Source organism: Pinus tabuliformis, chromosome X (assembly GCF_031772625.1).
Source record: "Pinus tabuliformis cultivar Carrire ecotype Pingquan chromosome X, CPIR1, whole genome shotgun sequence".
In the NCBI taxonomy this organism is placed as follows: Eukaryota; Viridiplantae; Streptophyta; class Pinopsida; order Pinales; family Pinaceae; genus Pinus; species Pinus tabuliformis.
In genome coordinates this window covers 1,624,883,404-1,624,897,380 of record NC_142308.1, presented here as the reverse complement: position 1 = coordinate 1,624,897,380, position 13,977 = coordinate 1,624,883,404, and the positions used below count along the sequence as shown (strand labels likewise).

At 38.8% G+C, this 13,977-nt stretch overlaps 1 protein-coding gene across 2 annotated transcripts; it reads left to right on the top strand.

The window, feature by feature from the left end:
• Positions 1 to 223: 223 nt before the first annotated feature.
• LOC149146262 (uncharacterized) lies at positions 224 to 4,715 on the top strand. 2 transcript variants are annotated; one of them, XM_089448444.1, is made up of 7 exons: positions 224 to 937; positions 1,023 to 1,142; positions 1,371 to 1,608; positions 1,725 to 3,416; positions 3,786 to 3,987; positions 4,092 to 4,182; positions 4,328 to 4,715. In XM_089448444.1, the coding sequence occupies exons 1-7, from the start codon at positions 456 to 458 to the stop codon at positions 4,344 to 4,346; spliced, it is 2,844 nt and encodes a 947-aa protein (XP_089304570.1). In that variant the 5' UTR covers positions 224 to 455; the 3' UTR covers positions 4,347 to 4,715. The 2 variants fall into 2 exon arrangements, with proteins under 2 accessions (XP_089304570.1, XP_089304568.1); XM_089448442.1 differs by having other exon boundaries at positions 225 to 937; positions 4,289 to 4,715.
• The last annotated feature ends 9,262 nt before the right edge of the window (positions 4,716 to 13,977 follow it).

Genomic DNA, 13,977 nt, shown 5'->3' with positions numbered 1-13,977 from the left:
TTGTTAAAATTTATAATTTTATTTGATTAAAAAAGAAATATTGACCATAATACATACTCTATATTTAAAAATTGTAACCTCTTAAAATAAATCATTTAAAAGATTATAAAAATTTAAAATTACAAGGTCGCCATATTAATAATCATTACAAGCAATTGGACCAAATTTAACCTTTCCACCACCAACTGGATTTAAGGAAAAGGTGAACATTTTGAAACGATACATGATCTTAGGCTATCCGGTTCCACCCATCGCCCTGGGACCTGTATTAAAAATATGTATGGTCCAGTTTATATGACCGTTGAGCATCGATTCCCGCCATGATCGGAAGGGGGCTGCCACGTAGGCATTCCCGCCATACAATAGAACGCGGGAAGAAGCGATGTTTAGGCCATGGCATTCCCTGACTGAGGACGCTGTGGATTTCTCGGCCAAACAAAGAAACAGCGATAACGATGGACGGTACAGGAGGCAGGAGACAGCAAGGGGAAGGCACAGGCAGAGGGAAAGGCACATGCACAGGCACAGGGAAAGGCACAGGCACGGGCAGGGGCAGATCCACATCTTCCTCTTCCTCCCAAAGATCTCTTAACCAGAAAAAGGATCAAGCGGTTTTAGGGTTCCCTTGCAAGAAGCCGGTCCGTATCAGTCAATCTCTCAAAAAACAAATCGATAGAAGATCAGAGAAGGCCACGGGAAGAACTCCATCGTTGTTGTTGGGTGCTCCCACGCCCGAGAAAAAATGCAGTGAAAACTCTTCTTCAAGAGTTAAAAACAGAGGAGTTGCTATGTCTGTCAAGGAGGTCTCAAATCAATCCAGAAAACTATTACAGAGCTCAAACGATTCCACAGCTCGTCCTAAAAGAAATCTGCGTCAAAAATCCATTTCTGCCCCTCCCAAAGCTCCGAAGACTACAGATTTCAGTCTTCCAGACAAGTAAGCATATATCTGTCACTATATTTCTACAATCTGATTTTCTGGGTGTTTGATAAACTCACGCATTTATGTGTGGGTGTTATAGATATGAAATGCTGGCAGAGCTTTTCGATTCCATGGAGTCTGCCATCAAATTGCTTCGGCTTCGTAAGAGAAACAGTAGCTTCTGCAATATCTGCCCCCAAGTTGAATCGATGACCCACAAGTATGTATAAACCAGAGACTGGTTTCCGTTCTCCTCTCAGACCTACAATGCATAGAGCTTGATAACTTTAGTAGACATATAACTTCTTCTCTGTCCAGGATCTAAAGATTGGCCGATTGTAGTCATAGAATGAATGCTCAGACTTTTAAGGTAAATTTTCACAGGCATAGTGAAAGATATTTTCATAACCGTTTGGGAATTAATAGTAAACCCTAATTCTGGTTGCAGGAGATTTATGTATAACCATGTGGCACAAATGAAGCACATTTTGCCCGAAGGGCTTTTGCTGGAGAAGATCATGACACATGATGAGGAGACGCTGTGCATGAAACCAGAATTGAAAATCACTGTCTTGCATGATGCAGTGCTAAGTGGCAAGAGCAAGGTCTCCAAAGCCAACAATACATTGGGTTTGCGAAAAGCATTTCGTACCCGTCTAATGGAATTCGTCAAGGCTCATCCCAATGTGAGTCTGCTCCAGCTATCCTGTATTATTATTATTATTATTATTCCTTAAAATCCTTCAATATTATGAGTTTTAACTGGGTATGTACATGGTGGGCTTCATCGATTGCATTTCAGGGAGATGATGTTCCGGAGGCAATCCTGCCAGAGCCCTTCAATAGAAAATGTCAGCTAACCTCCCCAGGCTGCTCTCTACTTCCTCCAGTGATATGTAAAAGTCCTTCCCCAGCAAGAGGTGTTTCTTCTGATCCGCCTGCCCCTCAAGAAGACCCTCAACCCTCTATGATGTCCTCACTTTTACCCAAAAATTTCCAGAGGCGGTTTTCTCAGAGGAACTTCACAGCTGAACCATCTGCGAACCCACCATTCCCTGTGCCGGAGCAAGTCCCAGATTTGAAGCCTCTTTCTGAGGTCCCTGAAACAGCGAAGCCAGATGGGTTTGGTGGGGTTCTTCCATCATCTCTCCATTCTCATCTCTCTCCAGGGTTTAAGAGCCATTTTGCCGTCAACTTATGTCCCACTGCAAATACTCAAGACATTAAGGAATCTAATGAAATAAAGTCCAAATCGTCTACTTCCAATAAAAGCCATCTAGAATCCCCCATCTCAGAGTCTTGCCGCTCTTCCGAAATGCGTCATTTTCAACAAACCCCTTCCAAGGTGCCTAACCCAGACCCTGTCGCTGATGGTACTATTGATGTAGGCACACCTTGCAAAACAACGTCAGAGTCCGAGAATCCAAACTCACCTATATCAAAGGGTTATTTCTCCCCTGTAACACCAAGGGTTACTCGTCGTTCTGTTGCCTTGAAAACAGCTTCTGATGTGTCCCGCACACCTTGCAAAACAGCGTCAGAGTCCGAGAATCCAAACACGCCTATATCAAAGGGTTATTTCTCCCCTGTAACACCAAGGGTTACTCGTCGTTCTGTTGCTTTGAAAACAGTTTCTGATGTGTCCTCTGCTGTCAAAACACCAATTGTTAAATCCATACTGAAAACTAATATAAAGAGCCCTATCAGTAAGAAATCTCTGCGATTTGCGGGAGTTTCTGCTGCACCCATTACATCCCCTCCTGTTTTGTCTCCCGGAACGCCAGGCTTTGCTTCTCCAGAGGCCTCTCGTCTTTCTCAGCCCACTGTGAAGAGATCTAACAATACCAATGTCAAAAGAGCAATAGCTTTTAACAGATCAGAAAAAGATTCCTCCGCTCCTCTTGCTTGTGAGCAGCCTGGAACCCGTTCAACACCTCTGAAAAGGAAGGCAGAGGAAGCCAATTTGGATGATGACCTCACTCAAGGTTTTCAATCTCCACAGTCCCTTGTACTCTCTACACCTGCCAAATCCGGTGAATGGGGTAACTCTGTGGATTCATTTAAGTCATCACCTTTGAGGAGGGCTGCAAATCCATTTGCCATATCGAAGAAGAATGAGAAGGTGATGCAAAACTCTACATATCCTCAGCATGATAGAAAAACATTCAGCTTGGAGAACACTCCAGTGAAAGGGTTCCCTAATACTCCACCCTTGCATGCTTCAAAGCGATTCAGATTCGGTGTAGATGAATCCCAGACACTGCAAGTTGACACAACTAAGAATTGCTCTGAAACAAGCCTACTGTGCTTACGATCTCCTAAGAAAAGCAATGCTGAACCTTGCAAGCTGGACATTGGTAGAGAATCGAATGTTTCAGAGCCAGCTGAAAAGACAAGTAACAATATTCAGGAGGCTTGCAAGATACATATCGATGGAATGTCTCAATCAGATCAGGAAATCATTGACTCCATTCCAATGCCAGTGTTGCAAGAGGTAAGTTCTTGTCATTATCTTTCGTGGTTTTACTTTGTTCATAATTAGTTGATTCAAGTCAATGACATTAAATTGCTTTTCAGACCAAGCTTTACCCCATGTTCGTTAGTGCCTTGGAAATTGCATTGGCATATCATGTCAAATTGCAATGACTTTTCTTTGTGATGTTCTTTGTAGTTGCTAATACTTTATCTGCTCTGGCTGATTCTGGGTTGGTTGCATGCTGTGTTGTAAACTGAATGCATGTTATACGTCAAAATATATTGTAGCAGAGATCATACTGCAGGTCACTTTGAAATTGTAAAGTTTTTTGAGCTTCTGAATAAAATTTTCCCCTTTGAGTACTAAAGACTGTTTGTAACTTTGTAGGTCTATGAAAAAGAGTTGAAGACGATAGAGGAGTGCAAGTCGGGTGTATCTGCTGCTAATAGGCGTCAGCAGATGATTGGATGCTTGCCTAGACTCTTCAATATGATACGTGATATATTTCGTTTAAGCAAACGCTCAGTTCTTACAAGACAGGAGCTTGTTCACAAAATAATATCAAATCACACGGATGTTACTGATAGAAGTAAATAACTCTCTTTGAACATCTCTCTTCTATTGTCTTGCAGGAAACAATTTCAATGCCATGCTATGTGATCTGATCTCATGCTTAATATTTTGTACTCGCAGGTGAAGTTGAGGAGCAGTTGCACCTCCTTGGACAAATAGCTCCTGAATGGATTTCTGGAAGGATAGCTTCCACTGGTGACTTTCTATACAGGTATGCTATGCATGAGTTGATTGAGATAAATGGAATCAACTAAAATGTGAAAGGTATTATTCTTGTGTTATGTATAACTCGTTTTAAATTTTTTACTTGGGCTCAGTGTCAAAAGTAACATAGATCTGTCAATGATCCACGCAAGAATTGCAAGCGCCTTGTAAACACATGCACTATGAAAGCTGGTGGGAACATGGAATATGTGTGGGAGTGCTAAACTACGCAGGCCAGTCTTTCAGACTCTGCAGCTGTACTCGTTGAAGAAATGCTTTCAAACATTACTTCTGTGGATTGGTACTGTCATTTATCTCTATTTTTGATAGAAAGTGAGGTAACCTCTCCAATGCTTTTCCATGAGACTAAGGATTGCCTTGTGTTAAACACATGTTTTGTCACTTTGCCATGTGGTTGGAAATTATTATCAGGATATCCTTATGTTAAATATTTAAGTTGTCATTATTGCAAATCTAGGCTTGTAGTGGACGTGGCCGACCCACACTGGTTAAAAGAAACATATGACTTGCTTCCAAATTTCTATTGAGCATGTAACCGAAAAAATCATGAGAGAATCTGCCCATATTGCAGCTAAAAGGAAGGAGGGGTAACTGTTTAATAGGCAGTTTTTCATGCAGATGGTTTTTTTTTTCATCAAAATTGAATTGTGGCAAGGGAAAGAAAGCACTGCACTGTTTCTAAAAATTTAGTGTTGTGAGAAGACTATAGGAATGTTGAAAAGAGCAAGGGAGACTCTGCCTTGTGTTATAGTCCTCCCAGTTTTAGTCATGTAAACAGTCTATTCTGTAAATACTGCCAGTCAGTTGTGTTCCTTGCTTCCGTTGTTTTGTTTCCTTACATATTTTCTGCTTCTAAAACTTGACTGACTTTAAGTCATTCTTTTCCATTCAGTCTGTTAAAAGTTTGAGGCTTTAATACGATAGTATTGCTGAAGGAAATAAACACTCGCACCATTATCAAGCACACTTCATTTAGAAGTGATCAGAAGGAAATATGGTCAAACTATATTGTATAAGGGGCGATGTTTTGATGTTTTAATCCTTTTATCAAATATGAGGGAGACTGGGCCTCTTGGCATAGTTCTCCCACTTTTAGTCATCTAATCAGTCTTCTGTAATTAATGCCAGTGAATTATGTTTCTTGCTTGTGCTATTGTGTTTCATTACATATGCTTTGCTTCTAAAACTTGACCGAATTTAAGATAGTGCGCCATGAAGGAATTGAAATACACTGGCACTGTTCTCAAGCACATTTGTTTAGCTGTGATTAGAAGGAAATATAGTCGGAAGTATACTGAATCTAAGTGGCAATGTGTTTTGATGTCTTAACCTTTTAAATTTATAATCCTGCTGTCATAGGAGCAGTATGTTGACTGTGTATTGTGTGTTATACCATGTGACAGCTAGCAAATCGAGCCAAATCAATACCGATTTGGCTCTTGGGCTATCACACGAAGACACTCTGATTTCCTGAAGAGTGTGGTGAATAGTGTCTCAAACCTGCATATCAAGGTCTAGCTTGTTGGGACTCTTATGCAAGTGTTGGGGAACAGTCACAGTATAAATATGAACAACAATGGTCAAGGGTTAATCCTCCTACGAGGGCATATTCTTCCGTTGAGTCACCTGTTGTATTTTGAGGCTTCTGTTGTTAGTTATTTTTGTTTCTTTTTGAGTTCTTAGTTGGATGGATGAGAAGAAAACCTCATTGATATAGTGTTTGAGGTGACTGTGGCCTTGTGAGTTGTTTGTTGCCACCTTTTGAAGTGACAACAGGGAAGAAGGAAGTGATTCTCCTAATGGGTATAATAGAGAAGGGTACAATCATAGGTTGTAGACTAGATAGAGCATTGGATCCTTGTTGCCAAATGTAGGGCATCTTACCTCTCAAATCTACATTTCAATTGTTACAAAGTCCTTTAACAAGGTGCAACCCTAGGGAAGGGATGAGAAGTAGGTCTCATTGATCTAGTGTCTTAAGTGATCAATGTGTTGTTTGTTGCCACCTTCAAAAATGACGACAGGGAAGGAAGTGATTCTCCTAATGGGTATAACAAAGAAGGAAAGGGTATATTGGATGCAAACCAAATAGAGCATCAAATCCTTGTTGCCAGTGATAAGGTGTCTTACCCCCAAAACCTGCACTTCAAATGTTGGAAAGTCTAGTATCTTACTTCCCAAACCTACATTTCAAATGTTATAGGGTCTTTCGAAATGTTTGACACCAAGGAACGGATGAGAAGTATGCCATTTAACCAAAATAACACTTTTTTTAATCTAGTCAACACTACTCATTAAGGACGTGGCATAACTTGAATCTATATCCAAGAATTTGATTTCAAATTTGATTGGAAAAACAACAAATGGACTAAGACTCAAATCAAGACAAACAACCCACAAATTGAAAGTTGAAAATATGGTGCAATGCCAAAACACAAGAAAACAAAAACCAATGGAATCTTGAAGTGGAACATTATCAACAAATTATGAAATGAGGAGAGAGAGTGTTATGAAGCAGAAATGGAAGGACTTGGAGACTTGGCTTTCAAAGTACCTTAGTAGAGTCAAGGGCCTTTGGCAAAGGAGATGAGGATATAAAAGAAAATCTCGGCCTTGTAAGTTGCTAAATGGCTTAGAGAGCTAATGCATTGCATTTTAACTCTAAAATTGCCAAATATAAGGACTAATCTAGCCATTCAAATATTGGTTTCCCATTTGGGATTCTAGCCTAATTATATGTTCATTGTATCTTGGATTGTTGTATGGAAGTGTGGTTCGGAATTGTTTTAATGGATTGTGATGGTTTCACACTATGACAATGTTAACCCTTGAAATCATTCTTGTTAATTTATGTGTCAACTGCATTAGTTTGGAACCTTAAATTATCCATCTAAATGTAGCTAGTCCTTTTGCAGCTTAATTTTCATTTTTCCTGAATTTTAAAAGTCCAAAAAATATATAAAAGAAAAATGAAAAAAAAGGGGCAAGGTCAAATTCTGTTTTCTTCTGCATATAAGCCTAACTTTTCAGGCTAAACGATGCCCAGCCCAAACTATAGAGAAGTGGATTGAAGAACTTAAATACATTGAGGCTAAACAATGCGCAACTTCTGATCAGATCACGGTCACTATCAACGGGTGGTCAATCTTACGGTTTTGCGACAGATCTATATGCTCGTACATTAAAAATGGACCTGGGTGGCTCAAAGTCGTTTGTTAAAACAACTAATTACCAAATCAATGGTTGTTGTTGACTGCAACACCCCTACCCTATTTTTCTAAAACCGATGTCGAGCGGTGTCGCAGAATGGTAAATGGAATTTAGAAACCATTTCCGCCGAATGCTACATGACTCATACACCAAGCGAGCATGACAGGAGAACCAATCATCCTCCATGTCACCACACTTGACACGTCATTCTCCTGCAGCGTCATCTTCCATACCTGTACAAGTCATAAATGACATTTTTCCACTCTGTGCACCAAAGGGGTTAAAACGATCTTTTTCGTCCTTTTCCATTTTGTAGTCTAAGAGCTCAAGTCAGTTAGCGTCTGGGTCATCAACCAATAATCCCACCTCAGCATTTCGTAGCCTCGCATTTTTACGAGGTATTTTATAATCCTACATTGTATTTTATAGGCTCTTAACTTTTAGTCAACTTTTAGATGAAAATAAACAAGGTTTATTCAAATTAGTTTTGCCTTCTGGTTCTCAAATCCCTCCAGCAGCTGTAACTTATCCTATCTCTTTGTTTTCTGAAGACGCACAGCAAGTTTTGTCTATAATCTTATTATTATTGGGTGAAGATGATACAGAAAATGTAAGTAAACATGCCTTAGGGTTCTTGAGACTTATTCTGCAACCAGATGTCGTCTTGGACATTTAATCCTATCTAGCTGAGTCAATTAACTTTCAATTTGAAAATTTTCAACTTGTTGTCTATTTTAGACACTTTTCTGTCTTGGTCTGCTTGTTCTTGCATGTGCATGTTGACAAATTTGAATATTTGGGTTTAAGTATATTTGATTTTCCCAAACAAAAGAAGTCTGTAGTTGAATGGACCAATGTTGTCAAGAAGAAACCAAATAATGATGGTTTTTCCTAGTTTTTGTTTACATTCATGGCCACTGTTTATACCATCTTGAACAATGCACAACCAACAAGAATTTTCCCACAACGTAAACAATTATTACAACTCAGCAAAGATACTAAAGTTGGAGATTGGTATATCTTTGAGGAATGCACTGAGATAAGATTTTATGGAGCAGAGCTGCAACCTTATCGCTTGCCTATTTTCTTACCCATGAGGATATTTATTTGGAGTTTATAAGACTTCATGTGGATCAAGTTAATTTTGTTCCCAGGCACAGAGGATACATGTTCAAACTGGAGAATAGTGTGAGGCCATTTATTGTAAATTCTAGACAGGTTCTTGCCCAGGTTGAAGAGATGATGAAAGAGTTTTGCTTTGAATATGGAGAGAAATGGCAATATGATCCTTATCATGTGATTTTTGACAGAACAGTGTATGCTAGTTCTGCACCATATTCTCATGAAAGTAGACCTAAAATTGAGAAGATGGCCAATCAAGAAACTTGGTTAGTCAACCCGTTACAACAAGAAATAAATGTTGAAACCCCGTCAGTTAAAGAAAAAGGTTTGAAAAGGAATACCATTGAAATGATAGATGTTGAGATGGATGATGTGTATTCACAAAAGAAAACAAAGGTGCAGATTGGAGATGAAGATGAAATACAAACCAAGTTAAGAGAAGAACTTTCTAGTCAACCTAATTTTCAGATGCACCTGGGAAATCCTAAGGTTACCACCTCTTCCACTTCTACAGACCTAGCAATGTCTACAATTGAAGGAACTTTTTCTAAGACATAGATGACATTAAAAGACTATTAGGAGATCAAGGAAAGAAGTCAAAAAGTAAGAAATGATATGATAATCCAACTGACTATGCAAGAAACTCCTTATCAAACAAGGTTGCTCTCAGCTATGGCTTTAGAAAGAAATCAGCTAAACTTTCTCTTTTATAGTTGTTTTGTCTCTGAATATAGTTGATATTCCATTGTATGATAAAATAAATTTACATAAGCAGACATGGGAGATGATGGGAGATGTTGTACGGTGACTTAAGCAAAAATTCATTGACAATTAATAAGGTTGAGAAAATCTTGGAAAAGGCTTCAAACAAAATTAAGCAAGAAAAAACAAGTTCTAGAGATCTACATTTACAGAATGAAGGATTCAAAAAGTTGATTATCAAGCTAGGAGTTGATCTAGATGACAGAGAGGCAATCAAAACTTTGATGCAAAGCATAGTGTCTGAGATGAAATCATTAACACAAAAATTGAGGATGCATGTGACAGAACATGCTCAAATAGTTGAGCTAGCTCATGTGGAAAAAGAAAAGGAGCTGTCAGTGATACAATTGATGGACAAAAATAAAGCAGTAACCCTTAAAGAAAAAGTGAGGGATCTAGAGCAATCTATTAAAAATCATGTATGCACAATTGTGGCTTCAAGTGAGTTAGAAGATTCTTTAGAGAAGTTAAAAAAAGTGATGACTGAACTGAGTGACTCTCTCAGAAGTTGAAATGAAGAAGCTCCAAGATAATTTAACATAGTCTAAGGCAAAGTTAAGTATAAAAGAAAGGCACTTGAATTCTGCGTATGAAGAGAATAACCAACTCAGTGACAAATGCAAATCAACTCACAGTGAAATCAAGGAATTGAAGAGCTGGATGAAAGGCAACATGTCCTTGATTGAGGTCAAACAAATCGTTTGGGATGATATAATTCAACAAGTTCATTCTACATGGGGGTATTTTCATATTATCGCTGAAGAAAGAGCTATAATTATTGTCAGGCCAGGCAGTAACTCTCCAAAGGCAAAAAAAATTGATTCGTCTGATTATTCCATAGGTAGGTTATTGTTATATACATTAGGAGTGATTGTTCAGTTCATCTTCCGATCACTGTTCACATTCCTGATTTATTTATTTACAAATTCCCCAATCATGAAGATTAGGTGTCAACATTCCCCCCCTTAATCTGAAGGGATGTTGGTGAGTCCAAGCATCATTCTGAATCGTTCAAGCTTTTCCTTTCCAAGTGCTTTGGTGAAGATGTCTGCAATTTGCTCATTTGTGGAACAATGATGGAGATGGATTGTTTTGGCGTCAACATGATGTCGAATCAGATGATATTTAGTATTGATATGCTTTGTTCGATCATGGAACTTTGGATTCTTGGCCAACTTTATTGCAGAGGTGTTATCAATCATGAGTGGAGTTGATTGTACTTGTTTATCTGCAAATCTTCAAGAATTTTCCTGAGCCACACAATTTCTTTCGTTGCTTCAGCTGCTGCCACGTACTCTGCTTCAGTTGTGGAATCTGCTGGAACTGATTGTTTGCGTGATCTCCAGGAGACAGCTCCTGATCCAAGACTCACAGCATATCCTGAAGTAGATACCCCAGTTTCTTTGTCTCCATCGAAGTCTGAATCAGAGTATCCAATCAAGCTGAAGGCGTCCACCTGTGTATACTTGATTCCAAGGTCTTGAGTTCCCTTCAAGTACCTTAGAATTCTTTTTGCAGCAGACCAATGTCCCTCACAAGGCTTTTGCATGAACCTGGAGAGGATTCCAACAGTAAATGAAATGTCTGGTCTGGGAGTAGTGAGGTAGATGAGACTTCCTACAAGCTGTCTATACTTTGTTGCATCCTCAAATTCCTTTCCTTCAATAGATGTGAGCTTTAAGTTTTGTTCCATTGGAGTAGAAAGAGGATTGCACTTTGTCATGCCAAATCTGTTTAACAAGTCTCCAATGTATTTCTTTTGAGAAAGAAATATGGATTTCGGATGTTGGGTTACTTCAATGCCAAGATAGTAATGAACATAGCCCAAATCAGCCATTTCAAAACTTTTCCCCAATTCTTTCTTTACGGATGCAATGTAGCTTTCATTGTTCCCTGTCATTAAAAGATCATTTACATATACCACAAGATACACAACTGTTTTGCCAACTTTCTTGACAAATAAAGTTGCATCATCAAGATCAAAATGATTGAAGTTGAGTTTCAGAAGATGCTCAGTTAGTTTTTCATACCAGGCTCGCGGTGCTTGTTTGAGGCCATACAAGGACTTCACAAGTTTGCATACTTTATGTTCATGTCCTTTCACAACAAATCCTTCAGGCTGGTACATAAAAACATTCTCTTTTAGATCTCCATTCAAGAATGCAGTTTTTACATCCATTTGATGGACTTTCCAACCGTTCTGAGTTGCTAGTGCAAAGAGTGGTCCGGATGGTGGCCCATTTTGCTATGGGGGCAAAAGTTTCCTCATAATTGACCCCTTCCTTCTGTGCAAAACCTTTTGCCACAAGCCTAGCTTTGTGCTTGTCAAGTGAGCCATCAGCGTTGTACTTGTTCTTGTAGACCCACTTGCAGCCAATTGGTTTGGTTCCAAATGGAGGATCAATCAGCTTCCAAGTGCCATTCTTTATGAGGGCATCATACTCCTTTTGCATCGCTTCTTTCCATTCATCATGAGAAGCAACTTCTTTGAAGGAAGTTGGTTCAAAATCTGTAGACAAGTTCAATTCACAATCATAAGTAACATCCATATCAACAGGTGAATTAGAGTCATCTACATCACTTCCATTTTGTCGGTTTGAATTTCTGGTTCCTGTTTTTCCAATTTCATCAGGATGAACACTTTCAAGTGTCTTTGTCAGCCACTTTGGGGGACCTTTCTGAGATGGTCCAGGCTGCTCTGTTGATTGAGTTAGGACTGAATCAAGATTGAGTCTCCCAATTCTATCAATTACATCACTTAAAGCATCATCCGTTGTTGGAGTTTCATGCAGAGGAGATTGTTCTTCAGAAGAAGATTCCACATGTTGTTTTAGTATAGGAATCCCCCCTTCAAGATGTGGAATCTGATTATCAAACTCTTGAAATGATTTCGTTTTTGCGAATTTATCCAAGCGATCAAGTTACCGCTCAACAACATTGTCAGATTTGGATGATTCAAGAAAAATGACATCTCTAGATACAACAAACTTTTTATTTACTTCATCATAGAGGCGGTATGCTTTAGAGATGTTTGAATACCCCAAGAAGATACACTTACGACTTTTAGCACTAAGTTTGTTTCTATGTACCTTTGGTATCAAAGCATAACAGGTGGAACCAAAGATCCTGAGATGTTTTACCGAAGGAACATGTCCATACCACAATTCATAAGGAGTCTTGTTTTTTATAGCATTAGATGGACATCTATTCTTTACATATGCAGCACATAAAACAGCATCAGCCCAAAACATTATCTTTACATTTTTGAAGAAAAGCATGGATTGTACCATATTCAAGATTGTTCTATTCATTCTTTCAGCTACACCATTTTGTTGGGGATTATAAGGCACAATTGTTTGATGTTTGATCCCATGTTGGTGAAGATAGTTTTCAAATTCATTTGATGTATATTCTTTTCCATTATCAGTGCGAATAGACCCAATATGAGATTGTGCATCATTTTCAATCCATTTATGAAAATTCTTGAATGTTTGAAAAGCATCAGATTTGTTCTTCAATAAATAAACCCAACACATTCTGGTGTAATCATCAATAAATGTCATGATATATTTATTTCCATTTGCAGAAGGAACAGACATTGGACCACAAATCTGAATGAATGAGTTCAAGCTTTCTATGTGCTCTTGAGTGTGAATCATGAAAAGACTGTTTGCTATGTTTTCCTAGAATGCAAGCATCACATTGCTTATGTTTCCTAGGAATTGTAGGCAAACCAACAACACCATTTTTCTTCAATAAGCGGAGACTGTCATAGTTTAAATGTCCAAATCTAGCATGCCATAATAAACTTGATGGAAGTGTACCTTCTTCATGATGAGAAATATATGAGAAATGTTGTGCATGAGCAGAGGTTCCATGCAGTTTGAGAAGCCTTTCTTCTATTCCCCTCATGACAAGTGAGTGGTCAAATGCTTTTCTTACCTCAAGCTTGCCATCAAACATATGAATAGAGTGACCTTGCTGACGGATGTGAACCAAGGACAACAAGTTTCTTTTGAGCTGTGGGAGATATAGAACATGATCCAAAAGAAAGTCTGGAAGACCAGGCAGTTTATGCCTGATTGTGCCAAGCCCTGATGGCTTGATTTTTGACTGATCTGCAAAGTATACTGTTCCATCAACATTGTGAGTGAAATCTTCAAAAAATTATTTTCTATGAGTCATATGACAGGTTGCTCCTGAATCAAGCAACCAATCATTTTTCGAGGAAGCAAGTGAAGCATTAAACAAATCTTCATTTACTCCAATGTTACATTGTGTCTGTATCATCAGTTTTACCTTTTTGCTGGTTTCTTTTCTGCTCAATTTTGCCCCATGGTAGCTTGCATGTAGAAGCATCATGTGATCCATTTCGTTTGCAGCGAATGCAATGCAGATCTGCCTTTTCTCCTTGAGAATGTCTGCCCCCCTGCCTCTGAAGTATCTTCCTCTTCCTCTTCGTCCACCTCTTCCTCTTCCTCTTCGTCCACCTCTTCCTCTTGTAGAATCTTGAGCAGGATGCTTTTCTTTATGAGCAAGGCAAACAGTCTCTTCAGAAGATTCAAGGACTGTCTTCTTTCCAAAGGCTTTCTCTCTTTCAGCAAACTTTTTCACAAGAAAGTAAAAGGTTATATCTTTAAGATTTCCATTTGCTTGTAAAGACTCAAGATAATTGGAGTAGGTAGGA